Raw genomic sequence first — 24,947 nt, 5'->3', positions numbered from 1 at the left:
CAACATTAATCGTCGATAGCTTATAGGGGTACTCATAATTATTATATTGTCAGTACTTTTGTTATTCGCGTTTGCTTTTCTTCCTCTTCGATGATGAGTGTACATAGCTATTCCACTATTTGAGTAGTTTGATCTCTTTTCGTTGACATAATAGAGGTACGCTGCCGTTAGCTGTGTTATCTAATTTATATTGTTCATAGTAATTTGGGAAAACCCAATATAAATTTAGATTCTACTTATCATCTCAGTGTTACTATCTGTGCTGAGTTGTTTTCGAAAGAACAGCTAGACGCATTGTCTGTTATCGCACCTGAAAACACTTGAAATTCAGAGATCTGAGAAAATAAAAAAAAAAGATGTAGAAGAATATCGTCACCAACGGTTTATCAGCCGTTTCAGTTCCGCATAACCTTAAGTGATCAAGGAGTAATGATAATACAATAGATAATATAATAGTTTGATTGTTACCAGGGTTAATATTAACTAAATACGCCATTTCTGGGAGATTCTTAAAAAAACATTACGCTAATACAAGGTTAATTCAATAAATAACCGGAAATATTTTATTCTACAGAATCTATTATTAGAATGGAATACAACACATGATAATTATTCAACGTAGTCCCCCTCAAGTTCAATGCACCTACACCAGCGCTCCACAAGCCTCTCAATTCTACGTGCAAAGAATTCTTTTGGGCGTGTGCGTAACCAGTCATGCACTGCTGCCTGGACGTCTTCATCATCCTCGAACCTTGAGCCACTAAGAGTGTCTTTAACTGGACCAAAAATGTGATAATCTGAAGGTGCCAGATCCGGGGAGTATGGGGGTGGGGTAAGCAGACGAACTTTAGATCATTGATGGTAACTAATGTGACTCTAGCAGTGTGTGGTCTCGCGTTGTCATGCAGCAACAGTACGCCACTGGTCACCAGACCACGTCGCTTCTTCAAAATTGCTTGTTTCAAATTTTCACGCATAAGGTTTGCGTATGTCACACTGTTTACATTTTGACCTCTCGACATGTAATGTTCAAGAATTGTTCCCTTACGATTCCGAAACAAAGTCAACATGACCTTACCAGCACTTCTTTTAGCTCGCACCTTCTTGGGTCTTGGAGATGAAGAATGTCGCCACTCCATTGTAGCCCGCTTTCGTTCAGGTTCGTAAAAATGTATCCAACTTTCATCTCCCGTGACAATACGGTGAAGAAATGCCTCCCCTTCAGCCTCGCACTGTCGCAAAAGCTCCCAGTACACATCCATGCACTTTTCTTTCATTTCTGGTGTCAAATGTTTTGGAACCCACCTTGCACACACTTTCTGGAACATCAGTACGTCATGAACAATATGGTGGGCTGATCCGACACTAACGTTCATTTCTGATGCAATCTCACTCACCGTAATACGCCTGTTTTCCCGTATCAACTCGTCAACTCTCGCAATGTTGTTCTCCGTGACTGCAGAGACAGAGCGTCCTGGACGTGGCGAATCTTGAACACTTGTTACACCCTCTTTGAACTTCTCTGCCCACTCGTACACTTGTGTTCGACTCAAAAAGCTTTCACCATATTGCACTGCCATCCGACGGTGAATTTCGATTGGTTTCAACCCTTCAGCTAACAGAAATCTAATGACACTTCGCTGCTCCAAGTTGGTGCAAACGTGCAAGGGTACCGCCATCTTGTTTCATTGATTCCCAGCACCCCAATGGCGAGGCAGGCGTGCCAGACTCATCTGTTAATAGTTCTAGGACGCCACCACAAAATAACAAAGAAACACCAAACATGGTCGTATTTTCGATTTTTTATACAACTTTTCCGGTTATTTATTGAATGGACCTTGTATTATCGTCTTTTTGATTTGTAAGAAATCATGTTTGTTGTAGCGAGTAAAGCTTAACGCCCACTGAGACACCGGAAACGGTCCTACCCGATCCACGTGCCTTTCCGAGGGTAGTCCGCCCATGTACCGCGCAGCCACGCTCCGAACCACGCAGCTAAGCGGAACATTTTCCATGCTCTTCTACAGCGGGGCCGAGCATGACGCTTGCGGGAGTTAAACGAAGAGACGCGGAATTACACGAGAGGGCATTTGAAGAGGCGGCTAACGGGCATTTTCGACCCTAGAAACATGCACACTTCTGGCCAGTGATGCCAAAAGAAGGGAAATTTCCCTCGGCACAGGGAAATTTGAGGGTGAAAAGGGAAAAGAGAAATTTAATGAAAAATAGCTAAAAAACAGGGAAATTTAAACTCACATTTTCGTTTCATTCTTTTAAAAAGTTCGAAAATATGTTTTTCAGCGTGTATTTTTTCCAAATAAATAGTTAGCAACAGTGACACTTTTCAGTAAGCTTTCTTTCTCCCTGTTATAGATGACCTTGACCGGTCAGTCTTACATTTGTCGCGTTTCCTAGAAAGGCCTCAAGGCATGAGCCGCGCTGCACCTGGAAAGAATTTGGGACGCGATTTTCAACTTCATTCTTTGTTCCATCCATCATTTCAGAACGTGTCATAGTGGCTGTGTGTGTGACCAAAAAGTATACACTTGTAATCCTATTCTCTTTGTGTGTCCTGTGTCGATGCAAGGAGAATGGAAGAGGTGACTGATAGGAAGCTACCTGCAACTCCCAAAAAGGTTAGAAAACGTCGTGGGGATTTATCTGCGGATGAAAAGATATCTGGGAAACATGTGAAAAAATTTCGTATTGAGTGGCTGCCCATTACTTCACACTTTTATGATTTTCATATATATTTAATAATAATAAAGTTTGTTCCTCAGGCAAAACAGGCGTCAAAAGAAAAATATTAACAGCAGGCCCCTAGCTAATCTTTGACAATGGGTGGGTTTCAAAGTCCGACAATCATTGCGCCGCAGACGAAAAATTTTTTGGTTTGGGAATTTTTTCAATACATTAGTGTTTTATTTTAAAATTCAAATGTTTATTTTAGGATAATTACATTATGAAACTATGATCAGTTTCTAGTAATTTATTCAGTGGGGGGTTTGAACCCACTGAAACCTCTTATATACGGTCCTGATTAACAGTTATAGTAATACAAAGATACAGCTTCAAATGTGCTTTTAAAATCGAGGGAAATTTAGGTCGAAAAAGGGAAATTTTGCACTGGTAAAAGGGAAATCCTGCATTCGGAGATTGGCAACACTGCTTCTGGCACGGAAATTCCGCGCTTCGGTTCCGCTGTAGTGGGTGTTAAACCGTTCTGTTGCCGCGTTTCCCCGCGTCTCGCTGGGTGATATATTCTTAAGTTGACTCTACCTTGTTAAAATTGTTGGTACGTTAAATTCTAAAGACATTTTCCAAAGGAAAACAAAAATTAAACTTTTCATAATCACCCCGAGCGCAATTAGGGTGCTAGATAAACCCAAAGCTACTTTACGTGCACCAGACTTGGTCAAAAGCCGTTATCACTCTTTTGTTCTGGTCAGATAAAACTCCCAAAGACCCAATCGTCCTTTTATCTTGAAGAGGCAGACTGGGTAAAGCCAGACTATTAACAAGTACAACAATAGGGTATTCAGGACTATAAAAGGCCACAACAAGAGATAACAAGTGACAATCGCATTCAAGATGAGGTTCAGTTTGTTTGCATTGGTGGGGCTTCTGGCTGTAGGTGCCGTCTTGTCGACGCCAAAATCTTACGACAAGTGAGTTTACCTTCACTGTTGGTTTTAAGGTTATTTTAAATGGACCATTATATTATGTAATGTCCTTTCTTCAGAGCTAATTAAACTTGGTTTTATTTTGTGTTTGGGGCGGTGATACCTCGTATTTGGTGTCATCCCGGTTCCCCCTCATCAAGCAGGGTTCTCTCTTCCTCAAGTCGATACTGAGTTAGATTTCGGAGCGAGGAGAAGTATGTCGATAGTTCCAAGGACTACATATCTCCCCCTCTCTGCATTTTCTTCTTTCCTCCCCTACTGCAGAATCTATCCTCCTCCTCTCTCTCCATTTTATGTTTCTTTCTATCTCTTTCTCCTTCTACCATTCTTATCTTTCGATTTTCATTTCCTTTTCATTCTTTCTTACTATGTTTATCATTTTCTTTCTCTCGTTCTACCTTCCTCTGTTTCTCTCACTACCTCCGTCTATCACGTTCTCTCTCCATCCCTCCAAGTGCGTGCGTGTCCTGTACTGGATATCATCCTCAAAATGCCTCATAAAAGACACAGCCCACCCTAACCTCACGGTGGCGACGCCATCACTTACAGGAATGTATGCAGAAATGTCCATCTGGGGTTATGGAAGTTCATATTTAAAAGTGCGCCGGACCAGGAACCCTCTGTTGCGGCGTCTACCTGCGAAGGAACTCGCGGTCAAACAGCCAATTACGCCCACCGCTTGGGCAAGAAGTGACACCGTTAAAAATCCCCCTCCCCAAAGCAGCCATTAGGGAAACAGGATTTTGTCAAAATGACCGCTCTGCGCTGTGATTGCACACCGGTTAGTACAGCGTCACCATTATAGGGGCGTGTAAGTGTACATCTAGACCCGAAATAATAAAATTTGGCACTGCTTTCTTAGGAATTAAATTCTCCTTGTAATAGCCAATAATTAAAATTATCTGCCGATTAAGTGTTATTTTAAATTAACTGTTGAAATCATACATTTCAGGTACAAGACCTTCCGCATCAACGTACGAAATGAAGAAGAACTTCGCCTGTTCTCTCGATTCTACGACATGCCAGGCTTCGACTTCTGGACCAGAACCCCGTCCGTCCACCACCCCATCGACATCATGGTGTCCCCCGAAGAAGTGGAGAAGTTCCGAGAGTTCCTCAACCTGGAGCAGATCTCTTTCACGATTCTCATAGACAATGTGCAGAAGTAAGTTTAAAAGCCCGCTAGATCGCCTTTACGACAGCTGAACTAGGTGCTAGGCAGGGTTGTATGGAGGATACACGTATGGTTGCCAGATCACTAAAAGGGAAAAGTAGAACATGTTGTCCTAAAATGTAGGACAAACATTATCCGCAAATAATGCACATTACTAGAACATAAGCATTATCAAATAATTTAAAATTGACATCTCCAGTTTTTAAAATAATAATGATTCTTTAATTTATAAAATACAAAATTCCAAAACTACACGTATTTTCAGTCGTAGTACTTCTCAGAGAAGCTATTCTCAAAATTTCAGGTTTAGTCAAAATATGCTTAAGAAGCTCGAAAAAATCAAACACACTGGAATTATACTGAACCAGTACCAAACATTTTACAGACTATTGGAAATTATTTTGATAGCAATGAAATTGATAGCAATAATAAGGAAGAATATCATTTGCACTCTTGAAACACCGTAGCAGTGTATGTATATGCAGAGCATCTTAAGTACATTACCATTCCACGGACAAACTGGTATGTGGCAGTTGAATTATATTAATAGAGTTATATAGTATTAGAACTTGCTTTTGTAATACAGGTCCAACGGTAACATTTCCTTTGTTATGCGTTTTAGAAAATAAATATATAAAATTATTCGTAATACGTACTAGTTGAATGAACATTGTAGAATCACAACACGAAAACTGTAAATATTTACGTGCAAGTCACATTTATTTCACATCAATTTCGATTTATACTTATTCCACCATTTACTTGAAAATCCATGAATATATTTCGTAATTTTAAAAATACAATTGTCACATCGTAATCGGAAACACGAAATGAAACTTTGGCAACGCTGTATATGGAAACGAGTTGCATGCTCACAGACCAGTGTCGTGGCAATTATCGCGTGAAATCACAGTAACCGGTAACAATTTGGTACCTATAGTCCAACAGAAATTCCAGCTGTTGGTTTTATCCGCTTAAAAAGTAACTACTCTCTGTCCGCAGAAAGATTTAAAGAGAATGGAAACAAGTGCACGTGGTTTCTAAGAAATCTTATTGGTTATTTCAATAGCAGGTGTGCAGGAATCTTGCGCGTGCATAAAGCCATACCAATAAAAGCAACTGCTGTACTGAAGTTGTGGGACCTGATAACAGGAGCCGTAAAGCTACGACCAATACATTCATGGGCAAAATAACACCAGAACTAACACGCAGGAAAGAAACTATTTCTAAAAAATCATGTGGCTTTGTCTACATTAACTTTGTTCTTGCAGTGGGTGGATGAAGGGTATAGCCTGACAAGTTAAGTCCCGATATGCGCAGATCGCTGCGGAGCACTTCGTATTACGTCATCCTCCCCACCACTCTTCTACTCACTGGTCTGGCTTTGAGAGTACCAGTGGTGCCAACTCAGCAAAATTAAGCTAAAACAAATATGCCAAACAATCTTCACTGTTTAGCGTGACGGTGCATGCAGGCTCCTATTATATCAGTGGTTCATTTTATTTAATCCGGCCTTTGAAAATGCGTGCGGTGCGCCGATCGTAAACTGTAGTATTACGCACGTGCGTTAAGGTTTATACCGAAGAGAAACTACAGGGCAAATTACTTCATTTTCTGAATGCGACATCGAGCAGTGGCCAGTTTTTTTTGTTTTTTTTTTAACCGAGTGGGGTGGGGGTTCCTTTGTTTATCGTACAAGAATCACTACGAGAAAGCAATCTGATAACGTGCTTGCCTGTGTTCTTTTCTAAAGCATTGAAATGTTCATGCTCTTTACTCTTGACTGCAAGATTCTTACTTTGAAAGAGATGGACTTATGGACGAGCGTGTAGATGAACTGATAATTAGACTTGGTGAAACCGATTCAGACACGGACAGAGATTCATCGGTAGACACAGACTCGGATGAGTGGGAGAGTGAAACTGAAGAAGGAGAACCGTAAAACATTTAGAAGGTGAGCTCAGTTCTATCGTTTATATATTTTTCATTTTTCTATCGTTTTATTTCATACATTTCTTATGCTGGTAAGAAATATCCCTAATATAACTTAATTCATTTAAGGTTTAAAGGGAAAATATCAAAATGTATTTAGAATTTAGCGCAATCAATAGGTAGCGTAGGTGACGGGATACTAAATTCATGCCTTTCACATTCAAATTTCGTTGAAAATTCTCAGAGGATTCAGCTCCCTCCAGTTTGCAGCACTGCGAATGAACGTCGCCACAGACAATGGAGTGGGGAAATGTGATGTGAGGTGCGCAAACAATGGATTGCAGCGTCTTGTTTTTAAACTTGGCAAGTTATAGTTCCAGTTACTCGAAAAAGTAATAGTTATATCTGTTAAAAGGTAGCAAGTAGCCAGTTTTTAATCTTATTCTTTTCTCCATACAGAGTTATAAACGCAGAGAAGCTGAGACAAGCAGCTCCAAGAAAGGACACCTCAAGGGCCATTAGCTTTGACAAGTACTACAGGTTCGATGACGTAAGTCTCTGTTGTGTACAGGGTACCCAAAAGCAATGAATAGAGACCGGATTTTAAAGGGGAAAAATTTCCTCTAAAAAGGACAAAAAAGGGGGGAAATTATTGCCAAAAGAAAATAAAGGACTAGTTTTTTTTTGTACTCCACTAAAAATATTATTTTAAATGAAAGCGCAATATATACCATTCATATATAAAAAGGGATAGCTACATTAAATTTCGTATTAACGTATCCCTTTTTATATATGAATGGTATATATTGCGCTTTAATTTAAAAAAATATTTTTAGTGGAGTGCAAAAATAAACTATAGTCAGTGGTGGCGAGGGGGATCGTTGCTTCCCACTTTTTGCCACTTTTGCTCCAGCACTATGCTAAACCTTATCTACCAAGGGAAAGTAAACTGTCCTTGCCCCCCCCCCCCACGTTTTGGCACCTTCCCCCCAATTTTCGGAACCCAATCGCCGCCAACCTCATTCCATAGCTTGCAGCCACTTGCGTTGTACCTGGCTTCGCTATTTCATTGACACTCAATACTGTCATCACTGTCACACAGTTAAGTTAAAACTATTCTAAAAAACTTCAAAAATGAAAGTCTAAATCTAACAGATAAGTACACTTTCAACCCAACAATGCCGCTTACACTGTGTTTGTTGCTGCCTAAGCCCAGATCGTATTGTTTCAACAATCGCTGCAACTTACTCCCAACACTCGTGGAGGGAAGGTAATGTAGAAGGCGCTGGTTCTTTTTCTCCTCTAAATGTGGGCTGAAAAACTAGTCAATAAAGGAACCAGAAAGGAAAATGTTTTAAAAAAGATTAAAATTAAAGGCTATCTGGGCTGAAAAAGGGAATAAAAGGGAAGGCAAAACAATGTAATTTTGTTGGTGGAAGATAATTATCAACCCTTTTATTTATTCCATGATCCGTGTTGAAAAATAAAAAAGGACTTCCCTTTAAAATCAGGTCTCCAGTAATCAAGTTGTGAATTCGTTTACTGGGTAGTAATTAGAATTAGAACCCCCCCCCTGTAAATACGTCATTGACTGTACCACCCCTCAGTCAATGGCCATAATAAGAAAACGTTTTAAAGCTAAACTCCTTAAACACCATTGTAGAAGATTTTATGGAATGATTATTTTTTGGATTGCTAATGATAAAAATTACCTCATATATTGCAGATCAACGCTTATCTTGACGACCTCGCAGTCCAGTACCCAGACTTGGTGAGCGTGCAGAGCATTGGCATGACGTGGGAAGGCCGCGACATGAGGTTGCTGAAGGTGTCCACAGGCGGAAGTGGGAAGCCCGCCATATTCGTCGATGGCGGTGAGTATGGGAGAATGAGTTGGCTGGTTGCGAGTAAATTAAGGAACGATAAAGGGAAGTAAGTCGACGAAAACATTGGTGAACCATGGCCTGAATTTTCGATTTAAGCCCACTTTGTACGCAGACAGGCTAATCGGGACTGGGCCTAGAGTTTAAAGTGGAATCCGAACTACTACTAAGGCCTGATCTAGACAAATAAGGGTGTCCCCAGTACGATCGAATCTGACAGAAAATTGACAATTTCAAGTTTGAAATAACAAAGCAAATATACTTATCGATCGCACCTCGTATATTCACTAAGTCATGAGAAACGAAACGTGGACCATATTGTTTCCATCGTCAATTGATTCCTGTTAAAAATTATGAAACGAATCAAACTGTGGCCGATGTAATATGAGTGGTGTAAAAGAGGGGACGATTACCCCCTCCCCCACTCCCCAGTGACCCAGATTTTTTTTTTTTTTTGAAAAAACAAAATACGCAGGAAGACGAAAAATAGAGCATTAGATTCTTAAAAAGAAGCCATAATCCAAGCTACGTACACAAAATTCGTAAATTTTCTGTTGATGTGATAAGTAAATTCAAGAAAATCTTAGCATGCATTGTATGTGGGAGAGAACTGGGTAACATCATTTATGTCCACACGTATGATCAAAACGTCGGTAAAATTAGAAACTATTAAAATATTATACCACAGTTTATTCCAAATAATTGTTGAGGTATGAAATAATAATTTTCTTCCGATTCAAAGTGCAAGCCAACATTTTTCGCATCATGTACGCAGCGATCAATTAATATGCTAACAGTGTATACGAACTATTTCTAGGAATCCACGCAAGAGAATGGATAGCCCCAGCAGTTGTACTGTACATAATCAACCAATTGGTGGAGAACTATAGCGATAACAGCGAATTAGTCGACAACGTCGACTGGTACATCTTGCCAGTCCTCAACCCTGACGGTTACGAATATTCTCACACGGATGTAAGTGACAAAAACAGTTCTTAATTCCTTTCTTTAGTTGCAATGTTCTGTTCAACAGTTGATAAATTATAAGTCATTAGTTTTCTTTCATGAGTATACATATTTTCTGTATTTTTTTCACGAGATTTTAAAAATTAACGATGCGTATATAAACATATACAAGGTTCCGAAATGTATGCATCTATTAAAGTTACATTCGCTGTTTGTCATATCTCAAAAGACTTTTACATTAAACATTTTGGTGTTTCGCTGTCAAGAGAGAGGTTATCTTAATATTCAGACACATGTTCCTGTTACCTAGCTCCCTACAGGACAGCCTACGTAACATCCTGGCTATCGCAGCTGTTACGAGTTGCTGCGCTGCCTTCTGCCTGAGCTACGAGTGAAATGGGGCGCTTCTAGCAACTGCTGCTATTAACGTGCATTAATGAAAAGGTGTGCGTGCGGGTTCAGGGAAATTGCACAACAAATGTTAAATAGTATGTGTAAGTGTACGCTGGTTAACTTAACATAATAAAACGATATGGCAAGGCAAATAGGATATACAGGGTTAGTCAAAATTATGTTAACATATTTCATACCACATTGACGAAGGGAAAAAGGTGAAAGATGAATGGGCTGTAGTCAGTGGCGTACCCAAGGGAGTGTTGGTGGGTTTTACGACCCCGCCCCCCGGCTCAGCATTAAAAAAACTTTAAATTCTGGAAAATATAGAGCTGACTACTAAAAAGTAAGGTATGACTTAAGATGAACGGACCCCTCTCCGATTTTCTTCATATTTGACATACTTACCAATTGAGGCCTGCTAATGACGAATCTGAAGTTAAAATTTGTCTGAAACCTCTAGAAATTGCAAAATAATTGCGAACCATTGACGCTAGCCCCACGAACCACTGACGTGTGGTTAGGTTAGTTTCGGTTAGGCAAACATAGTTAAAAAATTGGTGTTGTGGTAGTATCAGGAATATATATATATTTCTTTACGAAGCAAAAAAAATTCGCGAAAATCGACTGTTTCCATTCCGAAAACTAACGCCTTATTTTAGCTTATTTTGCAATTTCTAGAAGTTTCCGACAACTTTTAACTTCAGATTCGTTATTAGGGGGCCTCAATTAGTGAGTATGCCAAATATGAAGAAAATCGGAGAGGTCATCTTAAGTCGTTCCAAAAAGTAAGACAACTCGAAACTACTGGGCATGCCAGTAGTTCTAGTATGAAAAATCAAGAAAAACTCCCAACTAAATGCTCCGAATCCGAAACCAATAGGTTAACTTAGAGCAGTTATTGAGACTGCTGTACATATCGACTACCCAGGAAAGCCGGTTATAATGCGATATAGTCCCCAAAAAACACACACGGTTGCTGTGAATAGGATTCGATTCATTTGGTTTATTTTACTTCGATTTTGTGGCGCATTTGGCTAATCGTGAAGATGAAATCGATGGACACTCACACAGAACACTTATGCCCAGGCATAAGTGAAAAATGGTGATCAGGATAGTGACTGCTCCAAAACTGTCCTAAAAATCCCAAAACGACACCTACATTCTCCTAATCTCAACCTCCTTAAACATTTATGGCAAGAATAAAACTGTGAGAAAAGCGGCAATTTAATCGAAATAACAAGCCATAAAAATAAAACTTCTCTTCGAATATTTATGAGAATCAATGTACTAGTTCACTTGCCTTTCCTAACGGCAGCTCTGATACATCCCAATTGGTTTGTTCTTAATTTCATTTCGTACATTTAAAAGGAGGAGGGGCTAAGTGAGAAAATATCACGCACATGCATTCACGGTGCCTGAAAATATATAAAAAAGGCACACTTAGTTACAATTTACACTTGGTAATAAATCATTAACATACCTCTGTATATATCGAACAACGGGAGCCTGTTTCATGCATTACAGGAGTATCTTTCTTCGTCCTTCCGGTCAAAGTGGACTTTGTGTTCATATTGCATCTGGTCTGGAAGCATGGTTGGTCAAACTGACATTCCTCGAAATACTTCACTCAATACGCCCTCAAACCTATGATGATGTCACTGCAATCCTCACATACACATAGGGTCAGTTCAACACGGCTTCCTTCCTCGAAACACAACGTATACACAAAGTGTAGGAACGTTCCGTCGTTGTTCGTGCTGCAATACTTCGTTGTGAAGAAAACACACAGAGAATACGTTGATTACTGAACAAAGTGTTTATTTCTCGACGTGGTTTAAAACCAACGAAAACCACCCACCTCAGTCACGTTCCCAATGTTAACGTTTCAATGATTTCAACCGCTGCAAAACACATAAAACTCCACAAAATGCACTCCTGTCAAGTCGAAAAATCATTTCTATGTTTCACACAACATACGTTACACCACAATATCACCAATAGTAACAAAGTTTCTCACCACTTAGTTGTTTACATAAGCAAGAACGGATTTGTATATTCAAGTACCTGAATATGTTTAATACGTGAGTAATCTCGAATAACAGCACTGCTCGCAATCGTAGGTAACACCGTAAAAGCTTTGTTCTATTTATTTATGTTACTCATGTTCCGATTTTTTTTCACATCCCCGAGTTCACAATAAATTCGCACACACACGCTCCAGAAGATTTCACATATTCAAAATTTTCTCCATTCTGAAGGAACATCACGTACAGTACTTATCGTACTTGCTTGACAGGTACTGATGAGCACTAACAAATAGGCAACGACACTAGCGCCACGGCGATAATTTGAATCACGAATAGCGTTACCACGTGATTCGAATGCCGTGGCGTATCACGCCGTTACTGGGTAGAAAGGCCCCTTTTCGCATTTTCTGCGGTCGACGGAAGGACGACGAAAGTTGTCGCGTCTTGTAAATTAACGTAAACAAATGGGTCTATTTATGATCTACTGTCCGCTTCACTTGCCACCGCGTTCTGAAAATTTTCGTGTCCTAGAAAATACCAGCTGCAAAAGTCTGAAAGTATTTTGCGGCTAATTTAGACATTACGTCAACATTGTGTCATTTCAACTGCCATACTGTGTCAACTTGACGTCCACACAACAATACAGTAGGGATTTCATGAAAAAGTGATCCCCCCACCCCGAGAAAGCGATAAAATGTGTATTTTAGAAAAAAGAAAGTTTCTGCAACTTACGTCATTTTTATAATTGAATGTTAATAATTTGATTTAGATATTAGGATAATAATTCTGCAGAAATTCATATTTATGTTCATTAAGTTCATTTAAAACAGAACGAAACAAGAGTTAAAATAGTATAGTTCATTATTTTAAATTTTTAAATTGTGGGTATACTAACTGGCCCCTAGGCATTGGCGGATTTAGCGGGAGTGGCATGGGTGGCATTTGCTCCTCCAAAAAGGATAACAGTATTATAACAAACAATTGGAAGCATTATTTTACAATGATCAAAAACTGTTCGAACAATCTTTTTTTCCAGATACCACAAATACCCGGGACTCCCATAGGCGTCACTTGGGACCTAACATGGTGGTGGTGGGAGGGGGAAGGGGTCAGAATCGAGCTTGGAGCTCAAATTTGTGGGGGCTGAATAGAAAAAATATAGCCAAAAATATACCATCTAATACTATTTTGCTAAATCAGTGTTAAATTGGCAAATTTATAAAAATTACTCCTTATTACATTGCTCTTCATGTCCCAGGAGGCTAACAAATGTACAATTAACGTGTAAATTTTATTAAAAGTTGAACATTTTGGGAGCGCTAGTGCCTCCTTACCCCCGCCAAGTTATGCCCATGGATTAGCCCTACAAGGCTGTAAAATTAACTCGTTAACTGATGGCACAAAAGGAGAGCATTCTATTCTTATATTTCCAATGTTTGTGAAATTTTTTTCCGAGGAAATTACTTCTCAAGTGTATCTTTCTTTCAGGAATCATTCTTAATACAAATAACATACAGCTACTTCTGTTTCGCAGCATCCTACTAATGCTGTCACCTTGTAATGAAAGGGTCCAGGATTCATTTCCTGGTAGAGTACATTGCACAGTAGTTAGGATTCACTCCCCTATGAAGTAGACTCAGGCCCGTAGCCAGGAATTCTTAGTAGGGGGGGGGGCAAAATCAATCCCAGAGGGGGCAATTTTTTTATATATTGTGTCGCATTGGCAGATATAGCAGGGTGCACTTGCCCCCCTTCCCCAAGAGCTATAAGTAACAGGAAAGGGATGATATCTTGAAACTCCAACGAACAAAAAAAGTTCGAGCAACATCAAATAACAGTATTTCGATAATGACCTTTCCGGGCTGCCAAAGAATACAAAGATAAAGTCTAGTAGGGACTGTATCTACTCGATATTTACAGGTCGATAATGTTAATAGACGATTAATATGTACCAACAGCTTTGAGCCTCTCTGCAGAGCTGATTAAGGGAGCCCTTTATAAATCGTGCTTCATAATGTTTCCCTCTAGTTTCCAGTATGCAAGATTTTTACACACAAAGGAATCTAATGAGAATCCAACTACAAATTTTGTCGCTTTTTAACCAAAATAATAAATGTGAAACACAATTACATTTTCATCGTGTTTGATAATAATTTGACCAACTAAGCTGTCCTACATCTTTCACCAGCCAACCTCTAGGGTGGGATGGTCACACAACACACTACGAAGCCAAGGGTCCCAGTTTCGAGCCTGGGCATGAGTGTTCTTTGTGAGCGTACGCTACAGCCCCCTCATACATTTTGAAAAATCGAAAATTTCAAGTAAAATCACCATAAACTGGGGAAAACCCAGAGTGGTAAATTCAAGCCCTATAAAATTATCCCCAGTTGACATTTTTGAGAGTGGAAAGTTGTAAATATACGATATGTCTTATTGTGTATGCCCCCCACTAGAAAGCAGTCAGGGATGCCAAATTTTGCAAAACATTGGGTTCTTATAAGTTTAAAAAATCTCAAATTCTCCCTTCCATGTATTATGATATTAATACGCACCATACTCGCTATTCTAAAAATATTATTTATTGATTTTAATACGAAATTATATAACAATAAAGTAAAAAAAGGTAAAGTGCTCCCCTGTGCTTATCACCACGCCATGAAGGCGTATAGGGGGTGTGGGGGTAACGCCCCACATTTTCTTGATCCGGTCGTGAGTGGGGGTGATGTGATCAGCATCACGCCCCCGACCGGGATTTTCTTTAACACATTTTTTATTTCATTTAGACCGTTTTGGCCCCATAGCTATGGCCCTGACATAGCAGATATTGCGAGCGAAGCGAGCAAGAAACTTTTACGAAAATTTGAAATCAATGGGGGCAATTGACCCTCTGTGTCCCCTCCTGCAAGTTCCCTTGGCTGTCTGGAAGAAAAAACTAATTCCATCTTGAGTATCCTTTTGTCCTACTATTCTTAGATTCTGCTAGTCTTGTTTTTTTTACTTAAATGTTTGCCCCTCCTAGAATGGACTTCCGTTCAAGGTTGGAAGGACAATGACCCCTGCCCCCCTGTGTTTGCGGCACTGTTTGTGAGTGCCTCTTCATCAATTTCATGTCATCACTCATTGTCGCGATTAGCTAGAAGTGACAGAAAACCAAAGCTAAGTAACAAAAATTAAATATCCATTCCCTCTCTCAACTTGGGAAACAAAAAATTAAGGAGTTCAAACTTCATAGCAACACATCCAAGAAAAACATCCAAACACATTAGGCACCTTTAATATAAGACTTCTCAAAATTGCATAACTGTTCTAGATACTGAAAATTACGAAATAATTTCCCGAAGTCTGAATCAGGAAGGCCCCCTCCCCCCTCAATCCTAGTATGACATTATTCGGAATCCCACACACCTCATTAAATCACAAAATCAATAAGTGTCTTTGTTATGTTGCTAGAGTAATACAGGATATAATTGTGAAGATTAGTGAGAATTTCATGTAGAAATGTGTTCTGTATTTTTTACAGGGGTGGCAAAGCAGGCTCCCAGGAGGGGCGGTTGCCCCTCTGCCCCCCTCTAGCTACGGGCCTGAGTAGACTTCGAAGTCGCAGACATTTCCAGCATGTATCATGAATTTTCAAACATGTGTGTTCTATGCTGACGTGATTGCAATTGGTGAATAGTTTTTCTTAAGTCTAATCTAATCAAATTAGTCAAGTCAATACTCTTATTCTAATACATATGGAAGTATGTACATATTATATTGAATTGACTGATGGATTTCCTTACACTGTGTATCTCTACAAATAGGACAGAATGTGGAGGAAAACTCGCTCTACAACAGCATCCACTTCCTGTCCAGGGGCTGATGGTAATAGAAATTACGACTTTCATTGGCTGGGTAAGTAGTCATTGAGATACTTCTCTTTTTACTTGAATCAAAACCTTGAACTAACAGAAGTCAGAAATGTGATCACTTGGTAAAACAGTAGAAGACAGAATTTCATTTCATTATGGGTGGAACTGAGTAAGTGAAAAGTACAGAGATCAGATGCGACATGCCTTATTTCATGATAAAGTAATGTTACTTTTAGATGAAAAGTAATGGCAATTGTACTGTGTTACTTTTAGATACAGAGTAATGATAAATGTAAGATGTTACTTTTTCATTAACTTATCCAACTCTGAAAATTAACTTTTGATTTTTGAGCCAATTACAAGAATCTGGGGCACAACTGGATAAGTCACACACTGTTATGTTTCAGAAACTGGAGCCAGCACCAATCCCTGTTCAGAGACCTTTGCTGGTGCCACTGCTTTTTCAGAGCCAGAAACTGTAGCAGCTTCGAATTTCATTGCCCAGAACAGCGACAGCATTGGAATTTACCTCACATTCCACAGTTACGGACAGGTAAGCCATGGGGGGTATGTTTGGCCAAGCTTTGGGGTTAGCTGGGGATGTTCCTATGGTTTAGCATTATGACAATGAGACAGCTGGGGGGGAGGGGATGCTGTGCAAAATATTTGCTAGCTGGAGGATACCATCCTCCCTGCATCTCCACTCATTGTTCATTTAGTTGGTGTTTTAAGTCCACTTTATGCACAGTAAGGCTAATCGGGACTGGACCTATAGTTTGAAGTGGGATCTGAACCACTATGTGCATCCACCGGGTATCGAACCTGGGACCCCTTGATTACAAGGCAACGACGCCACCACTACACCATCAGGGAGGCCTGCATCTCCACTCACTTCAAGCACTGCCTGTTTTTGAGGGGGACACATGACATGATTTTGGGGGAATGCGCCATTGGCCTTGGGGGGCATGGGCACCCGTGCCTGGGAAGATCAATTCAATCTTTTCCATCCTTACCGATTTTCTTTAGGTCCATCTCAACGTTATCCCTCCATCTTCGTCTTGGCCTTCCTACAGGTCTGGTCTCTTACCATCAGGTTTCCCTGTAAACTCTTATTTCCTCTCCCATTCGTGCAACATAGCCTGCCCACCTAAGTTGTCTTAATGTAATTATTGTAATATCATCTGGACATGAATACAAATTATGCAGTTCTAAATTATGTAACCTTCTCCACTCACCTGCCTCCTCATTCCTTTTAGGTCCAAATATTTTCCTGGGGATTTTATTCTCAAATACTCTTTATTTATGTTCCTCTTTCAAAGTAAGGGGCCAAGTTTCATACATATAATACTACAGGCAAAATTACTGTTTTGTATATTCTAACTTTTAGTTTCTTATATATTATACAAGATGATAAAAGTTTATGAAGATAAAAGTTAACATGCATTTCCTGAATTAAGTCTGCTTTTTATTTCCTCTTTAATATCATTTTCATTTGTTAGCATTACTCCTAACTTAATAAGTGTACTTAGGTACCAAAAAAAAAAATAAGTGTACTATAACATTTAACATGTAATTTAAATTTTAGAAAATATATTTTTTCAAAAAAAATTAAAGTGGAATACATAAAAAGAGAAGGATAAATACAGCAACAGAAAGTTAAAAGAAACAAGTTATCACCACAATGCCACAGAGGAGCAGGATTAATTTTATTGGCTCAACCCTATTTAAAAGGTATCCAACAATTTGCCTGGATGTTAAAAGCTTATGATTCTCAGAAAAGTGGCAGGTAAGTAAGAAAAAAGGAAGAAACAATAATTTTTCTGTTAACAATGAATCAATTTCTTTCCACAGTACTTCCTATACCCATGGGGATACACGAGCAGCCTTCCCAGTGACTGGCAAGACTTGGTAAGTTCATTTATTTCTGATTTTAATGCTTAAAAAAAAAGATACAAAATCTTCTTTATGCTACACTTTTGCAGTCACAGTCCTTCTTTGACCACACACCAAATACTAATACTCTTTCCGTTGCTATCTCATATGGTAATGAAATATAATGTTGCCCAACTTAATAAAAAAGAATACGTCTGTTATGAAAAATACAGTTTTGCAACTGTTCCAAGATTTGCATTCTTTTCACAAAGAGTTGGCATATTAGTTGTACAGTTGTCTAATCCCAGAGGAGATGACTTTTTTTCTTGGTTGGGAACCATGCAGTAGCGGCTCGTGCCTAAAATAACAGGTGAAGAAGTATATTTATAGGCAATGAAAACAAATAGTAAGTGCCAGTGCCCCCCCCCCCCCAATTTAAAACGCCTTTTTTGTCTTCATCCGTCCATCTGGAAAATGGTGTCTGCAACAAATTACACACTAAGTCATTTACTGGGTTCATTGTAGAAACCACAGCTCAACACATGAACACAACACACGATAGGAAACGCGAAACACACACGCGGAACAAGATCTCGCGAGAACGCGAAGATTTTGCCACAAGCACTGGATGCGATGTTTTCTCCGACGAGAGAACTGATTCACGTAGAGGGCGACACCATGTTCAAGGCCAACGCTAGGTGACGTCACCGTTGCCATGACAACCGGCTAAGTCTTCCGCAACCTAGCGGTGTTTGCTCTTGGGTTGGGACGAACTCAATACGTGCGTAGCGCCGAGCGGCGTGTTATTTGAGTATTATCGTGTGCGTTCTGCTGGGAAATAGTTTAATTTAATAAGCAAATGAAAAATGTCAATATTAATTTGAAAATTAGGTGAAAACATCTGCACTTGTTGCACTTGGCCAGCCGCCACTGGAACCATGTGCATAATTTGGGTCTTAACTTGAAGGGGGGAGATTGAACTTGGGGCATAACTTTGAGGGGGGAGCAGTCGAAAAGTTTTTCATCCCTTGAAAATACCATCCAGGATTATTTATTATCTTGCTTCTCAGGTCTCAGGAGGTTAACAAAAGTATTCTTCACTTGTACAATTTAACAGACCTGAAAAATTTTGGGGACAAGTGCCCCCTCTTGCCTCCGCCAAGTTACACCTATATTGGGAACAAACTGTAGAGCCCTGGAAAAAATCCAGGAGCGGGGGAAAATCCCTTCCAGCACTTCCCTTAGGAAATGGGGAAACCCCGTGTTTTCATTTTAGTTAATGTATTGGGTCAAAACATCAACATGTTTATGTATTTTAACCATTACAGGAATCTATAAATTTTTAATTTTGTAGTTCCTGCAGTATATAGGGGAAGGAAGGGTAAAGTGGCCAGTGCGGGCAAAGTGGCCATGTGAGTTTTCTTCGCTGTATAGCGCTTCCGCCACGCGGGAACCAGGCAAAACAGTCGCCACGGATGCTGTCAGTGTTGTCTGTGACTTTGAAGCGGGAGGCTGCACTTTTCTAGGTGTGAACTCATTTAAGTGTTTTTTTCGCAAGTCTGATTTTAGCTAAGTGGTACAAATTGTTGATTATAGCTAAATAATAGTAGGTGTTATAATTATATGCTCTTGTGTTGTTTGATCAGCATGAAATAACCTTTTAAATGATGTGTGTTTGAAAACGCTAAGTCATGTAGGTTAGACGTTAGACCACAGTCTTTGTAATGGCGTCATTCCGGGCAAAGTGGCCACGAAACAGACAGACTCGAAAGGCAATCAAGGATGGATTAGATGTTTAAAATGTAAGAAGTGAGCACATGAAGAGTGCGAATTTTGCAATTAGGCCTACGCCTAATCCTTTATTGATAGACTATTGATTACGAATTACTATTTACTAGGGATGTGACGAAGCTGAAAATTTGCCGATGCCGATGTACTCACCGATTATTTTTGGAACCGATACCGATGCCGATATTTAACCGATTCCGATACATAAGACTATTAAACAGAAATGGAATGTTATTTTCAGCATGACAAAAATAAATTTCCTTTAAACACTTATATTTGCACATTATACACATACATATGTATTTTCAGAGATTTAGCATTAGTACAAAAGCAGTTCTTATTAGTCAAAGGACTTCCTGTTCTTAGTAATGGAAGTTCAATTCTGTAAGATTCAACTTTAAAAACATGAGTTTTTGCAGCACTTCTAGTGTTGTGAAAAATTGACATTTCTCGTACTGAAAATATCCTAACTTGGCCAGGAACTTGTAAATTTTTCCCATCCCAAACGTCAGGTTAAAAAAAAAGTCCTAGTGCCATTCCGATCAAAACATTTCTATCCCTCACATCCGATAGTCAAAGTGAAGAAAGCATCGAGAATTAGCCCCTTTTAATTCGATTATTGGACAATTTCTGACACTTCGGGATCCCGAAATGTTGGGAAATTATTTCCCGAAGTCCCTGAACAGATTTTTCGGAATCACACAACTGAATGCTGATTAGGGATCACATGAAGCGTGTGAGAATAGTAGGGGAGTAGGGGCGTGCCGGACATTTTTTTTTTTTTTTTTGGTCGGGACGAGAAAAATTCGCAATTTCCTGACTAAGTGGGAAAATGTACGAAATTTTGTGAACCTCGGGAAATCTCGAATTCTACACGTCATTTTCACCTTAAGTGATTATTTTTGCATATCTGGAATAATTAAAAACAAACAACTTCCGATAAGTTCCAGACATTTTCAATGCAGAATATGTCGAGAATTCACGAATTTCTAAAACGACCTTTCGGTATTTTCCGACTGCTCGGGATCCCGAAAAGTCAGGAAGCCATTTCCCCAAGTCGAGATCGGAAGGGAATTTTTTTTCCCGATCCCAACTTTTCGGGATCCCGCACACACCAAGAAGAGGGCCGATATTACACTTTATCTGGCACGAATGACAACTTGACTCGAGTTAGTAACACTGGTTACATACACAGGTTCATACTTCATTTTATAACCTGTGTATTAACCTTTTTCGTCTTATGGCGTACGTGCTGTTGCAATGTATGTTAAAATTAGATTATATCATTCAAATAATGATAAATATATTTTAGTTGTTGGTGCAAATATAATTTGGCTTAGCATTTGCTGATTGTCCAACCTAAAACACATTAATCATAATAAAATGGAAAGAAGAACTGTACACAGAAGCTGTCGGAAGCAAGTCGGTATGTGTTTGTGAATACGTTCATCACCGGTACTGGACTTTAGTTGGTTTTCTGTTTTTTATGTGAACATTATAAGCACACTCTCGGATTTAACTCAATTTAACCTAATTTTCAATAAATATTACAAAATTAAAATATAAAACTTATTTCAAGGTAAAACTCTAGTATAATCGGTACCGGTTTAAATATCGGACTTTTGCCGATGCCGATGCCGAAGCCGATGTGTCAATTTCGGCCGATATTCGAACATCGGTAATCGGCTTCGGTACATCCCTACTATTTACTTTATCTTGTAAAGATTTCAACGAATTACTATTTACTTTATCTTGTAAAGATTTCATACTTAAGATAATACTTAAAAAAACATAATACTTATTCCTAATGTGTATTACTTCAGCTTGTGTTGATTAAATACACACTGAATCAATGTGATTTGTTCATTTACCTATGCAGGTAAAATGGTAAGTGGCTGGCCACTTTACCCAACCTAGGCAGGTAAAGTGGCCACTTCGTACTTTTTTAAAAAATAACGTGTACATTTCTAAACAACAAGAATTAAAAAAAAAAAAAATAGAAATTGGAAGTAAAGTTATTACACTTACTATTGGTCTATGTTTCTATAACTTTGCTCATTAAAAAGGTATGATAAGAATTCATCAAACCTAAGTGTCCACTTTACCCTTCCTTCTGCTACAAACATGTTATTTTATTCAGAATTCTTTCATCTTACCCTATTAATATTCAAAAGTTTATATGCTATTATTATAATCCTTTTGAGATCTACATTTAATATTTTATTTGCAGGATGACCTGGCAACTGCAGCTGCTTCCGCTATATATTCAGTTGATGGCACTGATTACACGATTGGGTCTTCCACTAATGTCCTCTGTAAGTAAAGCTAAGAATCCAAACACATCTAATAGAATGTAATAGGAATATATAAAGGTATGCAATTTTACCAACACCAATAGTACACTGTTAAATAATTTATTGATTATTGCTAGAGCCATGCATATTTCGTTTTTGATGAAAACCCGAATTGTAAAATAACACATTGCAACGTTTTTGAAAGGTGTGAGGTGCATTTTTCTACCCTTTCTTGTAGCGAAATGAACTGCAAAATTCGAAATAGACTCAAACAAGAAATGTAGAGTTTTTTTTACAGACACGAGACTTCTGAAGTAACAATTATCCTGCGAGTTATACAATTCACGAAAAATTGATTAATTCTGCTGTAAATAAGAATAACCTTAATATTCTGGTACCTACATAAATGTGCTATTAGAAGGGATATGTTTATTTTGTCTAGTAAGTGCAGTTTTGAAATCAAATTTGGGATTATATTCTCATTTTTCAAAAACAACATGTCATTTTATATACTGCTTTTTCACCGCTATAACAGCAACATTTTATTTTATTTATTGCTTTTGAACCCGAAATTGACTCTCTTTTTCTTCTGAATTTTAGTTTTTTTTTTTATTTACTAAAAATATGTGCCTAATTATTGCATATAGAATTTGTCTTCCAATTTGCTGAAATGTTAATGTTAACTTTGTTTACTTTTACAGACCCAGCGGCTGGTGGTAGTGATGACTGGGCAAAGGGCGTGGCTGGTGTCAAGTACTCCTACACCATCGAGTTGCCAGGAGGAGGACTCCAAGGGTTTGATCTCCCAGCCCGCAGAATTCAAGGAGTTGTCACGGAGACATTTGAAGGAGTTCGCGTTATTGGCAATTTTGCTGCTGGTAACAAGAAATGATTACAACAATGCATTCTTTACTTTGATTTAAAATATTAAATATGTTAGGAAACATTCTTGTATCTTGTTTATTTAATCATATTAAGGGAAGGTATTGTAGTTTTAAACTAAAACTGTCGAAACTCCATGATGTAACAACTCCGAGGCCTGTGCCTGACAAGCTTTCTTGGCAATTTCACATACATTACGAAGTGACAACAATACAGACTGATATTCCTGCAGCAAAACTGAAATACAGTTTCATATTGTTCTCTTTCTGCTGTTTCCAGCAAACAAAAGACCATACCGTGATTTTGCATTTACAAAAGTCTAACGAGAATTAACAATCAAATAAATGACATAATACAAGGCCTGTTAAAAAAGAAACCAAACTCCTTTTGTAAGAGTTGCATATACATTTGTTGAAGAGAACCAACAGTGGAGGTGCTTAGCGGTGTCCTTAGTTGTTAACTTGGCCCAGTTTCAAAGTTGTTGCTAACTGCAGTAACGCAGATTGCTCCGAGTGCAGTTGTGTTGAGTGCCAGCAATGATTTTGAAACTGCAGAAAACTTTCAAAGAGACGTACGACATGTTACATGAAGCCTATGGCAAGGAATGTTTCAGTTGAACATGTTTCAAATCGAACCTCCATCGAGGATGACGAATGAATAGATCCCAATTAAAGTGATGTTGATCGTGTTCTTCAACTTCAACTCGTCCACTTGGAGTTTGTGCCGCATGTTTCCACAGAGAATGCAGCATTCCACGTGAACATCATGCTACAATTACAAGAAAAGTTGTGTCACAATAGGCCTGGATGGGTCATCACCATAATGTACTTGCTCATTCCTCACTCGTTGTCCGGCAGTTTTTGGCAAAGCACCAGGCACCTGTTGTCCCAACAAACAGCCTACTCTCCTGATTTGGCACCAAAGGACTTCCTTTTTCCCCAAGTTGAAATCAAACCTCAGAGGTCACAGATTCTAGACAATACAAGAGATCAAGGAGAATTCGCTACGGGACGCATTCCAGAACTGGAATAAATGCTGGGAGCGGTGTGTAATTTGAAGGAGACAGGTGAATAATACCATTTTCTCAATTTTGTAAAAGTTTGAATTCTTTTTTAACAGCATATTATGGTTACATCTTACATACACTGATGAAAACTACAGAAGCAGAGGAAAAAGTGGATTCTTTTACTTACGTTCAAACATTGGTCTTGTTGCGAAGGACACTAGGTCCCTGTTTTGCACCATCAATCTGGGTCACCGTTTTTTCATATTGGTAGAAAAACTGTTGATTTTCATTAGCTGCTTCCTCCTGTTAAAGATTACATTTCTAAGCCTTGCTAGATATTTATGATTGTCAGCCAATGCCTTTTAATGCGCATGGAATCAACAAAGAATGTAAGAAGATTTGTGCCCTATTGATGAATGACGAAAGAACATGGCCACCACACAGCATGAAAAAAAATATATCCAAGAATACAATAATACATTGTTATGCACTTTCCAGACTTGACTTGCGCAAATGTATGCGAAAGCAGGTGAGAAATCTAAAAACATGCATATATTTTTGACATTGCAAAAAAAGAAAAATGCAGAAACATTGCAAAATATTGTACGCAAGGGCACCAGCAGGATTTTTTTCTCAGGGGCAGCAGAGTCATAGAAACTTTTATTATTATGATTGCTATTATTACTGTTATTATTGCTATCATCTTCGTTCTCATTCTTATTATTACTACTACTACTACTACTATTTACACATCATAAAATTCAAATTTAATTGAAAATACTTTAGCGTTGTATGAGGGCAATTCGGAAAAAACTGCCATTTGGTTATCAATGACAGACACTCATAGATACAGAACTTTTACTATACACACTAGAAAAGTACAACATTACATTACTTTTCGACATAATCACCATTCAAATTGAGGCACTTGTCATAACGTTTTACAAGGTTTGAAATTCCTTCTGCAAAAAAATCTCCCACCTGGGAACAAAGCCACGCTCTAACAGCATCGTGAAGCACATTGTCATTTTCGAAGCAGTGCGATGCAAGCCACTGTGTCATGTGCCTGAGGTGGTGGTAGTCACTCGGTGCCAAATCTGGGTTATAGGGTGGATGATCAAAAACATCCCAACGGAACTGCTTCAAAAGTTCTTGTGCGTCCAGCGGTGGTCTCATTGCCGGTCACAATTCTG

General features: G+C 38.8%; 2 protein-coding genes across 2 annotated transcripts; one reads left to right on the top strand and one right to left on the bottom strand.

Moving 5' to 3' along the window:
- Positions 1 to 327: 327 nt before the first annotated feature.
- LOC145987565 (protein GVQW3-like) lies at positions 328 to 1,679 on the bottom strand. Its single transcript, XM_083121913.1, has 2 exons — positions 1,079 to 1,679; positions 328 to 335 (listed from the first exon to the last, which is right to left on the bottom strand). Exons 1-2 carry the CDS (start codon positions 1,677 to 1,679, stop codon positions 328 to 330), a joined length of 609 nt encoding a protein of 202 aa, XP_082978039.1.
- Positions 1,680 to 3,560: 1,881 nt separating this feature from the next.
- LOC145987604 (carboxypeptidase B-like) lies at positions 3,561 to 22,805 on the top strand. The gene is made up of 10 exons (XM_083121971.1): positions 3,561 to 3,668; positions 4,636 to 4,848; positions 7,249 to 7,339; positions 8,516 to 8,663; positions 9,490 to 9,647; positions 15,865 to 15,955; positions 16,320 to 16,465; positions 17,764 to 17,820; positions 21,803 to 21,887; positions 22,568 to 22,805. The coding sequence occupies exons 1-10, from the start codon at positions 3,592 to 3,594 to the stop codon at positions 22,756 to 22,758; spliced, it is 1,257 nt and encodes a 418-aa protein (XP_082978097.1). The 5' UTR covers positions 3,561 to 3,591; the 3' UTR covers positions 22,759 to 22,805.
- The last annotated feature ends 2,142 nt before the right edge of the window (positions 22,806 to 24,947 follow it).

This window comes from Lepisma saccharinum, chromosome 5 (genome assembly GCF_977018435.1).
Source record: "Lepisma saccharinum chromosome 5, izLepSacc3.1, whole genome shotgun sequence".
In the NCBI taxonomy this organism is placed as follows: Eukaryota; Metazoa; Arthropoda; class Insecta; order Zygentoma; family Lepismatidae; genus Lepisma; species Lepisma saccharinum.
Note: the sequence above shows the minus strand (reverse complement) of the source record. Positions and strands in the feature narration are given on the sequence as shown.

What these genes read in the sequence shown, in the direction of transcription:
- LOC145987565 (XM_083121913.1), bottom strand. Translation starts at nt 1,679, where the DNA reads ATGGCGGTACCCTTGCACGTTTGCACCAACTTGGAGCAGCGAAGTGTC.
- LOC145987604 (XM_083121971.1), top strand. Translation starts at nt 3,592, where the DNA reads ATGAGGTTCAGTTTGTTTGCATTGGTGGGGCTTCTGGCTGTAGGTGCC. An exon ending in CGCCATATTCGTCGATGGCG is followed by an intron (nt 8,664 to 9,489) that starts GTGAGTATGGGA and finishes AACTATTTCTAG; the next exon opens with GAATCCACGCAAGAGAATGG. An exon ending in TTACGACTTTCATTGGCTGG is followed by an intron (nt 15,956 to 16,319) that starts GTAAGTAGTCAT and finishes GTTATGTTTCAG; the next exon opens with AAACTGGAGCCAGCACCAAT.